The sequence below is a fragment of the Thalassophryne amazonica genome, chromosome 1, assembly GCF_902500255.1.
Source record: "Thalassophryne amazonica chromosome 1, fThaAma1.1, whole genome shotgun sequence".
In the NCBI taxonomy this organism is placed as follows: Eukaryota; Metazoa; Chordata; class Actinopteri; order Batrachoidiformes; family Batrachoididae; genus Thalassophryne; species Thalassophryne amazonica.
Window position 1 is genome coordinate 23,160,426 of NC_047103.1, and position 15,925 is coordinate 23,176,350.

At 43.0% G+C, this 15,925-nt stretch overlaps 1 protein-coding gene across 1 annotated transcript; it reads left to right on the forward strand.

Moving 5' to 3' along the window:
* The first annotated feature begins 4,507 nt into the window (after positions 1–4,507).
* Positions 4,508–13,941, forward strand: chpf2 (chondroitin polymerizing factor 2). Its single transcript, XM_034167188.1, has 4 exons — positions 4,508–5,269; positions 8,515–9,079; positions 9,206–9,388; positions 12,083–13,941. Exons 1-4 carry the CDS (start codon positions 4,998–5,000, stop codon positions 13,352–13,354), a joined length of 2,292 nt encoding a protein of 763 aa, XP_034023079.1. The 5' UTR covers positions 4,508–4,997; the 3' UTR covers positions 13,355–13,941.
* Positions 13,942–15,925: the final 1,984 nt, after the last annotated feature.

Consider the following 15,925-nt stretch of genomic DNA (forward strand, 5'->3'; position numbering starts at 1 on the left):
CTGACTCCGTGGTATAACTCACAAACTCGTAGCTTAAAGCAGATAACCCGTAAGTTGGAGAGGAAATGGCGTCTCACTAATTTAGAAGATCTTCACTTAGCCTGGAAAAAGAGTTTGTTGCTCTATAAGAAAGCCCTTCGTGAAGCTAGGACATCTTTCTACTCATCACTAATTGAAGAAAATAAGAACAACCCCAGGTTTCTTTTCAGCACTGTAGCCAGGCTGACAAAGAGTCAGAGCTCTATTGAGCTGAGTATTCCATTAACTTTAACTAGTAATGACTTCATGACTTTCTTTGCTAACAAAATTTTGACTATTAGAGAAAAAATTACTCATAACCATCCCAAAGATGTATCGTTATCTTTGGCTGCTTTCAGTGATGCCGGTATTTGGTTAGACTCTTTCTCTCCGATTGTTCTGTTTGAGTTATTTTCATTAGTTACTTCATCCAAACCATCAACATGCTTATTAGACCCCATTCCTGCCAGGCTGCTCAAGGAAGTCCTACCATTATTTAATGCTTCAATCTTAAATATGATCAATCTATCTTTGTTAGTTGGTTATGTACCACAGGCCTTTAAGGTGGCAGTAATTAAACCATTACTTAAAAAGCCATCACTTGACCCAGCTATCTTAGCTAATTATAGGCCAATCTCCAACCTTCCTTTTCTCTCAAAGATTCTTGAGAGGGTAGTTGTAAAACAGCTATGGCTTCGGACAGTGGACTTATCTCTGTGCTTGTTCTGTTGGACCTCAGTGCTGCTTTTGATACTGTTGACCATAAAATTTTATTACAGAGATTAGAGCATGTCATAGGTATTAAAGGCATTGCGCTGCGGTGGTTTGAATCATATTTGTCTAATAGATTACAGTTTGTTCATGTAAATGGGGAATCTTCTTCACAGACTAAAGTTAATTATGGAGTTCCACAAGGTTCTGTGCTAGGACCAATTTTATTCACTTTATACCAAGTCCAACCGAGCAGTGAAGGTGGTTAAGATTTGCTGCAGCCTCCTGCTGGCGCCTGTGCACCTAGCGTTTCCATTGGTGGTTCATCCGATGGTTGACGCCCCTCGGGATCCATGACGTTGGCCAAGATATCCTGTTGGGAAAGTGTAGTGACACGGACCCACAACAGGGGACGTAAATGAATGAATGGATAAGCCAAAATATAACAATTTAATGTTGCAAATTGTGCACAACGGAATACAGACAAATGCAGTTTGAGAATGATAGTCAATTATACGAAAAGTGACGTGTGGGCAGGGTCGAGGATAGAAGACGTCCGTCCAGAGAAGAGCCGGGTCCCACACGGCTTCCACCACCAACGGATCCGAAGAACACCGGAGCCGACAAGTCCTGAATCTCCAGGTGGCCACCGTCTCCAGCTGTCAGACCTGGTACTGCTGGCAGGAAGCAGAGACAGTCCTCACACACAGATACAGTTCCTCCGGGAGGGAGCACCTCCACCTCCGAAGTAGGAACACACTAGCAGCTCCTGTTACCACTTATCTGGATGGAGTGAGAGGCGAAGACGTCGCTTCTCTCACTATACGCCAACCCAGCAGAGTGCACCACAGGAAAAACGGCTGCAAAACAAATCAGACGTAAGTCACAGCAGAGAATATTACCTAAGTAGTAGATGATATCTCTGCAGCGAGGTGGAGCTGCTGCCCGGCTTTTATGGTGATGTGGTAATGATGAGTGACAGCTGGTGCTGTTGATGAGTGACAGCTGTCACTCCCGGTCGCTCCGACGTCCCCTCTTGTCTGAAGCCTGCATTTCAGGCAGGGCGCCCTCTGGTGGTGGGCCAGCAGTACCTCCTCTTCAGCGGCCCACATAACAAGCCATACAATAAATGAATTATCAACCTTGCTTGCTCAGTCTGTACGGGAATATCAGACCTTGGTCCTTTTTGTACGGACCGAGTTCACCTCGGTCTGATATTGTCCTGTACAGACCTCACACTCAGTTAATAATGCTTTAATACTTCAACATTTTAACATTGTTTTACACTAAGAATATTGCTATTGTGCTATTGCATCTGAACTACAACATTTCCATAACCTGTAACCAGAGGTCACTGTCAAGTCATTTTCAAGTCATCAACCTGCAGAGACATAGCCATGGGGGGGGGGGGGGGTGCTGGGTGGCTCAACACCCCCTGCTCTAAATAAGCTCATTATTTGCCATGTACACCAATAGATATGTAAAGGGGATGCTGTGTGGGTGCATAGGAAGAGTAGTTAAGGGCACAGGTATGAGCAGCCCACCTCTCTCATTCCGCTACTGGTCCCCAACATGGATTGTCCGCGGACCAACATGGGTATATGTGCAACCCCCCTCCCCCCCCACACACACACACACACACACACAGCTCTACGAACCTATACTTTCTGAAGCCTTAGAGTGTCCCGTTAAGGAAATCGGATGTGAACATTGAAAATTTTGGGATGTACTACCTGGTTTCACACAACAAATACGTAGACATACCTATAATCACTATTTTTCTTAAGGCAAAAACACGAAAATTCCTCACTGAGGTATTTAAGGTTACAGACAGAGGTGGGACGAAGTCACCATAAAGTCACTCTCAAGTCATGAATCAGCAAGTCCCAAGTCAAGTGTCAAGTCAGCTTGTAAACAACTGGTGGTCATTTACCATAAAGTGCCATACTGTTTGTATTTCTTTGTAATTAATGTAAATAAAGTCCAAGACATATTCAGTGGCAGCTTTACCATCAGAGAGCCTCGTCCAAAACTACCACAAAAGGCTCCAAGCTGTCATTGATGTTAAAGGGTTAAGAAGAGGGGTATGTAAACTTTGGATCAGGGGCATTTGGGTAGTTCTCTTGTCATTTTGATTTAAAAAGAGGAAACAGTTGTTTGACAATAAATGGCTTCACCCAACCACTAACCTTGAGTGAAAAAAGTTTTTGCATTGTCATTCATATTCTCTTAAAAATGTGTGTGTGTGTGTGAACATATACCCATGTTGGCCCGCGGACTATCCATGTTGAGGACCAGTAGCGGAATGAGAGAGGTGGGCTGCTCATACCTGTGCCCTTAACTACTCTTCCTTTGCACCCACACAGCGTCCCCTTTACATATCTATTGGTGTACATGGTGCTTTGCCCTCTTCAGGTCAGTGGAGTGTCCTTGCCTCAAGTGGAGGAGTTTAAGTATCTCGGGGTCTTGCTCACGAGTGAGGGACGGATGGAGCGTGAGATCAACAGACGGATCGGTGCAGCATCTGCAGTGATGCGGTCGCTGTATCGGACCGTCGTGGTGAAGAGAGAGCTGAGTAGGGGGGCAAAGCTCTCGATTTACCGATCGATCTACGTTCCGATCCTCACCTATGGTCATGAGATTTGGCTCATGACCCAAAGAACGAGATTGCGAGTACAAGCAGCCGAGATGAGTTTCCTCCGCAGGGTGGCTGGGCGTTCCCTTAGAGATAGGGTGAGTAGCTCGGTCACTCGGGAGGAGCTCGGAGTCGAGCCGCTGCTCCTCCAAATTGAAAGGAGCCAGTTGAGGTGGCCTGGGCATCTTTTCCGGATGCCCCCTGGATGCCTCGCTGGAGAGGTGTTCCGGGCATGTCCCATCGGGAGGAGGCCCCGGGGAAGACCCAGGACACGCTGGAGGGACTACATCTCTCGGCTGGCTTGGGAACGCCTTGGGGTTCCCCCGGAGGAGCTGGGGGAGGTGTGTGGATCGGGAGGTCTGGGCGGTTTTGCTTGAGCTGCTGCCCCTGCGACCCGGCTCCGGATAAAGCGGAAGAAAATGGATGGATGGATGGCAAATAATGAGCTTATTTAGAGCAGGGGGTGTTGAGCCAACCACCTCTGATGAACTATTTTTTTAACATATTGGACGAAAATCGCTTTCTACTTTAGTGATAATACTGGGGGAAAGCAAGATTAGCATGTTAAATCGTGAGTGTTGTGCTGTTGCTGTATGTTTTGCGTGGCTTTAAGCGCTCAGCCTGGGAGGTGATGCTGCAGGACGAGCGGTAATGTTACGTTGAGAGGGGGAAGCAGCACATTTCTTCTCTCCGGTGAAGCCGGAAGAGTGGGAAAAAAATGGGCGACGTGTGTGGTCAAAGCGGACTATTCGGTTACATTAACAACGAAAATCTGGATGTATGGATTTGAATCAGGGCTGGAGAAATGAAGACATCTGGACTCTGAACAACGGACTTGATGCTAACGTGCTAGCGTGATTTTTGGCGTTTGTTCCTGTGAGGTAGCGCTGAGGTTAAAGTAAACAGAGCGGTATTATTTTTTTAAAGCCTCTCTGCCTTCGTGTTTTTTTTAAAGCATATTAATATTATTAATTAGTCATAAAGCGTTAACTTTACCTGGTCGTGTCGTGTAGTGTTAGCTCACTTTGAATGTAGTGTTAGCTAACATTAGTTCAGCTAATTAAAGTTAGCAGCTCGTTTAACTATTTGACAGTAACTAATGTAAAGCACTTCAGCCGGACGACAGACTTAAATAGAAAAAAACCTGGACTATTTAGATGTAATTTTTAATGTAAGAAAGCTTATATTGTAATGCTAGGTGTACACAGCCCATATTTATTTAATACAGGGTAAAATAACACCTTATTTATAGTAAAGACATTATTTTCTGTAACTATTATTTATTTTCTTAATTAAGCAAGTATCTTTGCTTATTAAAGTGATTATGAACTATGTGGATAAAGCGGGAAGAGACAATATGCCACATAAACTAAGTTTGATCACTGGTTAAAAAATTGTACAGTAATGCAAATTAAATAATAGTGTTCAAAATATTAGGCTCAAGAATGATCACAAAGTAATGTCACATTAAAATAGTTCTGTAGAGTAGAACATTAAATTACCGCATAATCTGTGAATAGTATAGAGACAAATAGGTGCACAGCACCTTTTTGGCAGTCTAACCAAGTCCAAAGGGCATTTCGAGTTGAACATTTGAATGTAAACTCTTAGGACTGCTTCGGATTTGTCAGATATGCGCCTGTCCTCATTTTTGGCCCTGTTCAGGCCTGCTTTGCCCCTGATCCTCGGGCTGTCGCTAGGATGTAGTCTGAGCCTGTTGATGGTGTCCTGGACACAAGGGGATGTGGATAATTCTTGCAGAGATGGACTGGACAATGGGAGGCTTTACCTGGCCAGAGGAGAGGCTCAGCGGGAGTCCAGGGATGGAGGTGGGAATGACGAGTTCCAACCGCGTATCATTCCCTATCACAAAGATCCAAACAAACCACACAAGAAAGTCCTCAGGTGAGTCTAGGACCTGTTCTTCGTTGTGTTCACATTACCACCTGAAGCTGATGTTGATGAGGGTCATTCCATGTCAGTTCAACGAGGGCCTCACGCACTTTGTCTCAGATTTTCTTCAAATTTTAATCAAATATTCCCAGACTATTCAGAACAACAAATCTGAAGTTTGAGGCCTGTGGGCCAAGTAGTTTCTGAGATATGGCCAATTTAGTGTGCGTGGGGTCTGCTGTTTTTCAGACAAAAATTATGGCCGTCAGTTCTGGAGCCATGTTCAAGGTAGAATATCTCAGCAAATAATGGACGTAGAGGCCTGAAATTTTCTGTGGCAGTTGTCATGGACACCCAGAATTGGACTATAGTCAAACAACAGACATTGACACTAAACTGTGAAGTTTATGTGTGCTCAAACTATGGAAAATATTACATTGACTATTGCGAGCATCCATGTTTGAGACACTGAAGCATACCATTACACTCAAAGAAGCCTTTCTATTTTGAAAATGGCCATTGTGGTTTCCTGGAGCTCAAAGTTATGATTTCAGGTATCATTTTGTCCGAAACCCAAAGATGCTCAATTTGTTGTGATATTCAGTAGTGTTCAGAATAATAGTAGTGCTGTGTGACTAAAAAGATAGATAAAAAGAGTATATTTCTTATTGTTACATTGGAAACAAGGTACAAGTAGATTCAGTAGATTCTCACAAATCCAACAAGACCAAGCATTCATGATATGCACACTCTTAAGGATATGAAATTGGGCAATTAGTAAAAAAAAAAGTAGAATGGGGGTGTTCACAATAATAGTAGTGTGGCATTCAGTCAGTGAGTTTGTCAGTTTTGTGGAACAAACAGGTGTGAATCAGGTGTCCCCTATTTAAGGATGAAGCTAGCACCTGTTGAACATGTTTTTCTCTTTGAAAGCCTGAATTTACAGGGTGATTCCATAATTCTTTCCTCAGAATTGAGTGAGTCCATATTTTTTTCCCTCTGCTTGGTCTACAAAAGTAACTGTTACTGACTGCCACAATTTTTTTTCCTGATTTCTTAGTGTTTCTTAAAGCCAGAAAGTTGCCATTTGAAATGACTTTAGTTTTGTGTCATGTGGAGCAAGAAACAGTTGCCCCAAGGCACTTTATATTGTAAGGCAAAAGCCATACAATAATTACAGAAAAACCCCAACGGTCAAAACGACCCCCTGTGAGCAAGCACTTGGTGACAGTGGGAAGGAAAAACTCCCTTTTAACAGGAAGAAACCTCGAGCAGAACCAGGCTCAGGGAGGGGCAGTCTTTTGCTGGGACTGGTTGGGGCTGAGGGGAGAGAATCAGGAAAAAGACACGCTGTGGAAGAGAGCAGCGATCAATCACTAATGATTAAATGCAGAGTGGTGCATACAGAGCAAAAAGAGAAAGAAACACTCAGTGCATCATGGGAACCCCCTCCCCCCAGGAGTCTAAGTCTATAGCAGCATAACTAAGGGATGGTTCAGGGTCACCTGTTCCAGCCCTAACTATAGGCTTTAGCAAAAAGGAAAGTTTTAAGCCTAATCTTAAAAGTAGAGAGGGTGTCTGTCTCCCTGATCCGAATTGGGAGCTGGTTTCACAGGAGAGGAGCCTGAAAGCTGAAGGCTCTGCCTCCCATTCTACTCTTACAAACCCTAGGAACTACAAGTAAGCCTGCAGTCTGAGAGCGAAGCACTCTATTGGGGTGATATGGTACTAAGAGGTCCCTAAGATAAGATGGGACCTGATTATTCAAAACCTTATAAGTAAGAAGAAGAATTTTAAATTCTATTCTAGAATTAACAGGAAGCCAGTGAAGAGAGGCCAATATGGGTGAAATATGCTCTCTCCTAGTCCCTGTCAGTACTCTAGCTGCAGCATTTTGAATTAACTGAAGGCTTTCCAGGGAACTTTTAGGACAACCTGATAATAATGAATTACAATAGTCCAGCCTAGAGGAAATAAATGCATGAATTAGTTTTTCAGCATCACTCTGAGACAAGACCTTTCTAATTTTAGAGATATTGCGATATTGATCCATGATACCAGGTATCATGGATCAGTTTGGATATGTCAAAATACTTGAAGAGGTCATGTTGCCTTATGCTGAAGAGGACATGCCCTTGAAATGGGTGTTTCAACAAGACAATGACCCCAAACACAATAGTAAACGAGCAAAATCTTGGTTCCAAACCAACAAAATTAATGCCTCGCAGATGTGAAGAAGTCGTGAAAAACTGTGGTTATGCAACTAAATACTAGTTTAGTGATTCACAGGATTGCTAAAAAAGCAGTTTGAACATAATAGTTTTGAGTTTGTAGCGTCAACAGCAGATGCTGCTATTATTGTGAACACCCCCTTTTCTACTTTTTTTTTTTTTACTAATAGCCCAATTTCATAGCCTTAAGAGTGTACATATCATGAATGCTTGGTCTTGTTGGATTTGTGAGAATCTACTGAATCTACTGGTACCTTGTTTCCCATGTAACAATAAGAAATATACTCAAAACCTGGATTAATCTTTTTAGTCACATAGCACTACTATTATTCTGAACACTACTGTAGCTGCAGTCTCTCTTTTTCAACAATGTGGATGAATTGTACGAGGGGGGAGAGAAATTTTGAGCCAGACCCAGAAAAGTAGGGCGTGGTTCTCCATCTTTTGCATCCTGAGACACTGACATTTCTCAACATTGCACCCAGTGAGTCATAACTTCATACATTCTCTACAAATGTTGGTTTCTCAGAATGTCAAAGATAGAGATAGACACCTTATGTTTTCTGGGTCAGGCTCAAAATTTCTCAATTGACCCTCATGTTTGTTTGTTTTTTTCTTGATAAGTGATTATCGTAATAGTTGTCAGGAATTATTCAGTCAGTCAGTTCCAGGCATCATTTTGCTTTATTTCTTAACTGAATGCTTTTAAGAAGCTGTTGAGATCATTTAATTCCCAGGGATTTATTTTTAACAGGCTTACTTCTAAATTGCTCCTACAGTAACTGGAATGCGCTGAGTGATGTTCGGTGTATCAGCTCTGTAGATAGTGAGCAGTACATCTGTGTGGGAAAACTCAGGCTTCACACACCTTGTGCACGATTAATTTGCATTTCATAATTTTTCCTCTTGTTTCAATTTGTGTAAACATCAGTCCTGTCTGTTGTTGTCCTGTTGTTGTTTTGTTTTTTAATATTCTGTCCTTGGAAACCCTCTCATTCCTCTTGTTGTGCACGTTTGTCTCTCCAGAACTCGGTACATTCACACTGAACTGGGCATCAAAGAGCAACTTCTGGTGGGCGTGCTGACCTCTCGGGCGACCCTGAACACGCTGGCTGTGGCCGTGAACCGCACAGTTGCCCACCATTTCCATCGCACCTTCTTCTTCACAGGCCTGCGTAGCCCCAAGTTACCCCATGGCATGACTGTTGTCGCCCATGGCGACGACCGTCCAGTATGGCTGATGTACGAGACAGTGCGTCACCTCCATCAGCATTATGGCTCAGACTATGACTGGTTCCTCATCGCCCAGGATGACACCTACATGCAGGCAAATCGTCTGTCGGAGCTGGTGGGTCATCTCAGTGCCGGTCAGGACCTGTATATGGGAAGGGCTGAGGAGTTCATTGGCGGGGAGGAGAAGGCACGCTACTGTCACGGTGGCTACGGCTACCTGTTGTCACGCAGTCTGCTGGCACGTTTGCAGCCACACCTTGACATGTGTCGTAATGACATCCTGAGCGTGAGGCCTGATGAGTGGCTGGGCCGCTGTATTATTGATTACTTAGGTCTCAGCTGTGTGGAGGTCCACCAGGTAAGTACACGGTCATGACACATGAATACAAGCGTGGTGGCATGGTTTCACATATTTTTACACAGGTTTACTGACTGAATGAGCCCAGTAACATTTTTTTTTAATCATTGTTTGTGTGACACACAGGAAATGAGCTATCGTTACTTTGAGCTCGGGAAAAATGCAGATCCTGAGCGTGAAGACAGCACGCAGTTCAAAAACGCCTTCACAGTCCATCCTGTATCAGAACCAAATCTGATGTACCGCCTCCATAAACGCTTCAGCCAGATGGAGCTGGAATGGACATATGTCCAAATACAGCAGCTGCAGGTTTGTGATGTGCCAGACAGTTCTTGTTTGATAGCCCCGCTGCAGCAATGAGCTCCTTAAAAGTTTACCACACCCAGTTTTCAGCCAAGGTAGGAATTCTTGACTGATATAATATTTGCCAAGACAAGGAATGAGGTGATTTATCAGGGATGAGAATGTTACATTCTAGTTATAGAGATGACGACAAAAGTTAGGTACACGGTTCTTTAATCAGTGTAGTTTCAAGAAGCCAAAGTTAAAATCAAAGATGACCATCAGCAAGGAGAAGGTGTCCAAGAAGTAAGGAGGCAGAAAGGGTTCAGGCACTAGAATAAAACACTGGTCGGCAATGAGAGATCACTAGGAAAGTGGAATGAAAATCAACTTGGCAAATGCGTAAGGCGTACTGGCACAATGAGACGCATGAGAGAGGCTTTTATGTACAAGGGAAAACTCAGAAAATAACTGGTGTGCACTAACGCAGGAGTAAAGAAAGTGAAAACAGACAGGGAGCTATCAAAACTGGAAGTGAGGAATGAAAACTAAACACAGACAAAAACAGATACACTTGTAAATCACCAAATTCAATTTCAATTCACTTGACGTTATTTTGTTCATACAGCGCCAAATCACAACAAAGCTGCCTCAAGGCGCTTTACCAACCTTACCAACCCCTAGACTAGAGCAAGCGCACAGGCGACAGTGGTAAGGAAAAACTCCCTCTGATGATATTGAGGTATAATAAAGGTGTATATGAGGATGAAGTGATTAAAATTTGATAGACTTTAATGCTCCAGATCAATACAAAAGCCAACTTTGATGTGCTTGTGTAGCACACCATGCTGCCACTTTGACATTTCTGATGTTTTTGCAGGCAATAAATATTATCAAATGCATTGTGGAAATTAGGAGCAGGTGTGGCCGATGCCACACGTTAGAAATGAGGTGACTTGCCTTGGCCTATATTGGATTGGGTGCCAAGGCCACTACTTTTTTTTTTTATTGCTGCCCGAGTGCCCGTGCAATAGGTTATCCATTATCCAGTATCTAATCACATCACTTATAAAGAGGATAGAAGTTAACCACCTGAGTGTAACTAAAGTATAATTTTATATTCAATTTAAAACTATACCTGGGTTTAAATATTTCTCACAAACAACATACTTTCAAAAATGTTATTTTAGGCTACAAGCTGAAAATTTTGCTTCAATTCACAGCTTCTTTTCTTTCAGATCTTTGGTGATAGTGAATCTAACATGAGATAAATGTAAAAAGAGACACTTGCTGACTTAACATGCTTAACCATTAAGTGGAAACTTCAGTAAAACATGTCAGCTGCTAGAAGTAGAACATTTGTATACCTTATTGGTTCCACCGACTGAAATAAAGGGAAACAAATTGCCCTCAAATGGGCAAATACTCAAGGTATTTTTCTTCAAACACACTGATTTGAAGAAAACTGTCCATGATGCTGCTGTGACCTCTATAGACATGGCAATTCCTTTTTGGGAGAGAGCTAGAATCCCACTGAGGGCAAAGCAGCATCTGATCACAAAGTTAGAAAAGGTGTTCGGAAAATGGAAAACATTGAAAAAGACCAAGAATCGCAATACAGACAAGCAGAAGAAAGATGAAACTGTTTTGTGAATCTTTGGAGGACTTGTTTGACATGGCACATCAGGATGTCCTAACAATGATAAAGTTTGAAGATGACAGACAGTTCCTACTTGCTCAGCGAGAGAAAGGTAGCGGATGCATGACAGGCATAGATAAAATACAAACTGCCAAAGAACAAAGAGCAGAAAAAAGGAAAGCTGCAGAAGCAAAATACAAAGAGAAACTGGAGGAGCCTGGACCATCTAATGTCTCACTACCTGACACTGTCTCCAGCCAGAGTGAAGAGAACACAGAAAGTCCAGATGAATTTGTTATGCCAGTGCCACAAAAAGCCAGTAAAATTAAAGCTGTTGTAACACCAGGACTTGCAGCAGCATTGGATAGGACCAAAACAACAGACAGAAGTGCCACCTATATTCTGACTGAAACGGCAACAAGTCTTGGTCATGATGCAAGCAACTTAAATATCATTATCATGTAAAGGATGTACACAGCTGTATAATTGGTTCTTGTGCTGATTCATACCTTTTTGAATATTAAGTACTGCAAGGCATAAAGAATATTATTGTTTGGAGCTAGATCAAAATATATGTGGAAATATATAAAGCATAGACTTATTTAAATTTATCAATAATGAAACAGTATTTCATCAATAAAATGAAAATGCAATGTTTGATTGTTACAAAATCTTCCCTACCCCAGTATGTAGGTATTGTAGGAGCATGATACATGTACGAGAAGAACTGCATCTCACAATTCATGTTTTAGTGTTAACTATTTTATGGGATATGAAAAGATTTGATTTTCCAATGTATTGCCATAATTTCTGTCCTGACATATCAATATTAAACTGACAGAAATAATTTGGAAATATGTGGAAATGACCATACTATATGACAAAGTTATTGCGAGCAAAATCTTTAAGGGCTGTGTGCTACCAGTAAAAATTATTAGAGTTTTATGAAATTGTACATGATGTGTTTTTATGTTAGGTACAACAAATTTAGAGGGTGAGACTTGAAGTTTTTTGAAAAAAAAATTTTGACCATTTTTATGGACTACCCTAGTTTGCATTTATTTGTTCTTTGTGCTCAATAGATGCAGATCAACAACCTGAGTGACTTGACACCAGAGGGTAAGGCCGGAGTCACATGGCCTGTCGGAATCACTTCTCCCTTCAAACCGAAGACACGTTTTGAGGTCATAAACTGGGAGTATTTCACAGAGGAACACATTTACTCGTGCGTCGACAGCTCCCCAAAGTGTGAGATGAGGGGGGCTGACCGTGCCGATGTGAATGCCATCCTGGAGATCGCAGTGGAGCGCCTCAATGAGCGCTATCAGCCGCAACTGCGTTTCCTCAAGCGGCGTCTCCTGAATGGCTACAGGCGCTTTGACCCCACGCGCGGTATGGAGTATGTGCTGGATCTTGCACTTGAGGCCTACACTCAGAAGGGCCACAGCCAAGTCATTGCAAAACGGGTGAACCTGTTGCGACCTCTCAGTGCAGTTGAGATCATCCCCATGCCTTACGTGACAGAGGCAACGCGGGTGCAGCTCATCTTGCCCGTCACTGCCCAGGATCAGGACTATGTTGGTAATTTCCTCGACATGTACGTGATGAACACTCTGGACACACACGACAATGTTTTGCTGACATTTTTGTTCATCTACGATCCCTTCGATGCTCAGCGAGTCAGCCAGACCGATGTCTTTGCTGGTATCAAAGCCATGATCGGTGAGGTGGAGAAGCGCTACGGGGATGTAAAGATCCCCTGGATCAGCGTCAAAACAGAGGTGCCTTCACAGGTGAAGCTAATGGACATAATTTCTAAGAAGCATCCGGTAGACACGCTGTTTTTCCTGGCCAGCGTGTGGACAGAGGTCAACGGCGACTTTCTGAATCGCTGTAGAATGAACGCCATCAGCAACTGGCAGGTCTTCTTCCCCATCCACTTCCAAGAGTACAACCCTGCTGTTGTCTACCGAGACCAGCAGCCCTCCGCCGCCTCTTCTTTCTCCTCTGAGTCACTGAGAGACGGCCACTTTGACCGCCACGTGTTTGACGAGGCCTGCTTTTACAATGCTGACTACATGACGGCGCGAACCAAGATGGCGGCTAGCATCTTGGACAACGAGGAGCTGCTGGAGAGCATGGATGTCTACGATATATTTGTCCGCTACTCAGGACTACACGTGTTCCGAGCAGTAGAGCCTGCACTGGTCCAGAAATATGTGCGACGAGCTTGCAACCCACGCTTCAGCGAGGACATCTACCACCGCTGCGTGCTCAGCAACCTGGAGGGTTTGGGGTCACGCTCCCATCTGGCAATGGCTCTGTTTGAACAAGAGCAGGCCAACAGCACCTAGTGGTCAGACTGCAGTATTGACACGTGGTATATGTACAGGGGAACTAAGAAGTGCTCAAGGAGAATGAACAATGTGAGGCGCTCGTTTCAGAGGAGAGAAGTCAGTGACAAGTCAACAAGCCGCAGTCTCTTGCTCAAGGGCACTGAAACATACATACGCTTGTATACTGCAGGTGAAAGCTGGCGTCTCTGCTCGGTACTCCACCCAGAAAGCCAAACAGAATTTCATTTGTGAGTCAACAACTTAAAAAAAAAAAATGAAAGAAAATGCTGTCATGTCTCACTGACAGGAAACAGTGAGTCACCGGGGGCACCTCCTCCCACAACTCCTCAAATGAGGAAATGTAACTTATACCACGACGTTATTACAGAAGGCGAGCAAAGTTCAAGACTTAAAAAACCCAGAGAACCTTCATTGTTTAATGATGTTAATAAGTTTACGGTGAGAGAAAGGAAAAAATTGAGCCGTAAGTCTTGAGGTTAGAAGATTGAGGATGATGATACTGGAATCAACCAAAAGCCATCGTCTGCCTTTTTCTTTAAGTCGTTGCTGTTTTTAAGAAGTATTAATTAAAGGGTGCTTTTCTACTCAGCTGTGTTTAGCTTGTTCAAACCCTTACTCTCGTGTTCGGTAGAGCTGAAGAAGAAAAATCAGCACGGTGGAGAGAGAAGGGTTCAGAACCGAGCCCTGTCGTCATCGGGTCTCAAAGCTTTACTGTGGTTTGTTCTGAAGCCTCCTGCCCCACCCCATCTCCTCATATTAAGTCAGTCATTCTCTGCCCTGGCTCAGGCCACCCTGGAGTTGGTATTCTGCACACATGCGTCTTTTGGGGAAAGAAGCAAAGCCGGCGCCCAGAGGGAGGGTTGCACCTCCCTAACCATGATGGTGTAGACTGAGCTGAATGGGTTACTTCACAGCCTTCACCTCCCCTCCCTGAAAACGAGTGCCTGAGAGGGGTGGTGACTCAGGAGAATAACAGGAGCAGAATGAAAGAGGGTCTGTGAGGTGGGAGTCACACCCGGCACAGCGCACCTTCTCATCCTGGCGTGTGTCCCCCAGAGATTCAGTCCCACACTGTGGAGTTTTTTTTATTATTATTATTATTTAAACACACCAGGTTAGGATTTGTGCATAAAATGAAGAAACAGGCACAAGTTAAAAAACAAACAAACAAAAAGCACTATAGCAGTTTTTTTATGTGGAAAATTCTCCAACTACTTCCCTGCAGTCAGATCATTGAAAAATAAAACAGCTTGTTTTACTACGTCTGACATCCACCTTCCTCTGGCAGGAAACGTGACCCACGAGCAGAGTCGACACGATGTCGCAGCACACCACAGTGCTCTTAAGCAATCGGTATGTTACAGGATGTCAACATTCCAAATACATTTTAAGTCAAGAGTTTTCACAATATCTGGAGCTCAGCATATGAGCAAAAAAAAAAAAAAAGCTTAAAAGTCTGGAAAGTTTGTAATCACAGTGTAAGAGTTAGTGAGGTAAATATTTAAACTTTTTTTTTGTTTTTTGTCACAGCACATTTGAGTTGCTCCAAGTGCAGAATTTTATCCAGACATTTGTATTTAGTCAAGCTACTGGAGTCACTGCTGAGTTTATTTGTAGTCATTCTGAGCCAAGGTATGTGCCCCATAAAAGACATTTTGACTGAATAGTTAAAGAAGTCTGCCTTCTGCTGTCTGTTAACATAACAGCACTAAATGCTGTCACCTTTTAACTCAACAAATTAGAAACACACAACCTTTTCAGATTTGGTGAAATTTGATGCACCAGGTTAATCTAAAAAACTGTTTAATGTCCTGTACACTCCTGCCACCTGCTGGATGCAGGATGTTTGCATACAGAAATACACCAAATCACAAAAATAAAGCATAAAGTTATGATTGTTTTGGTTCCGCACAAGCACATAGAAAGGATTTGTACGAGTTTCACCACTAAGGCTCCCGCTGCCTGTTTTTAATGGACTGTGACAAATAAGACTACTTCTTGATGGTGTTCTTGATCTGGCCAAATGTTCTAAATGTGTATTTCTTGAATATGGTGAAAGATTTTCATTTTCTGATATTCCTGAATTCGACATTTCTGTGGTTTACATCTCCACAGATGGCGACCACAGGAACAGATTACAACTCACTCCGGGGATTTTATATAACACCGCTGACCTTGAATTGATTTTGAGTGGGCTAAGTGTAAATACCTTGAAATTAAAGATGAAAGTCGACACCTTTAGCTCTGCTATGCTGCTGCAATAATTAAATGGACTGCATTTACACTCAACAAAAATATAAATGCAACACTTTTGCTCCCATTTTGTATGAGATGAACTCAAAGATCTAAAACTTTTTCCACATACACAATATCACCATTTCCCTCAAATATTGTTCACAAACCAGTCTAAATCTGTGATAGTGAGCACTTCTCCTTTGCTGAGATAATCCATCCCACCTCACAGGTGTGCCATATCAAGATGCTGATTAGACACCATGATTAGTGCACAGGTGTGCCTTAGACTGTCCACAATAAAAGGCCACTCTGAAAGGTGCAGTTTTATCACAC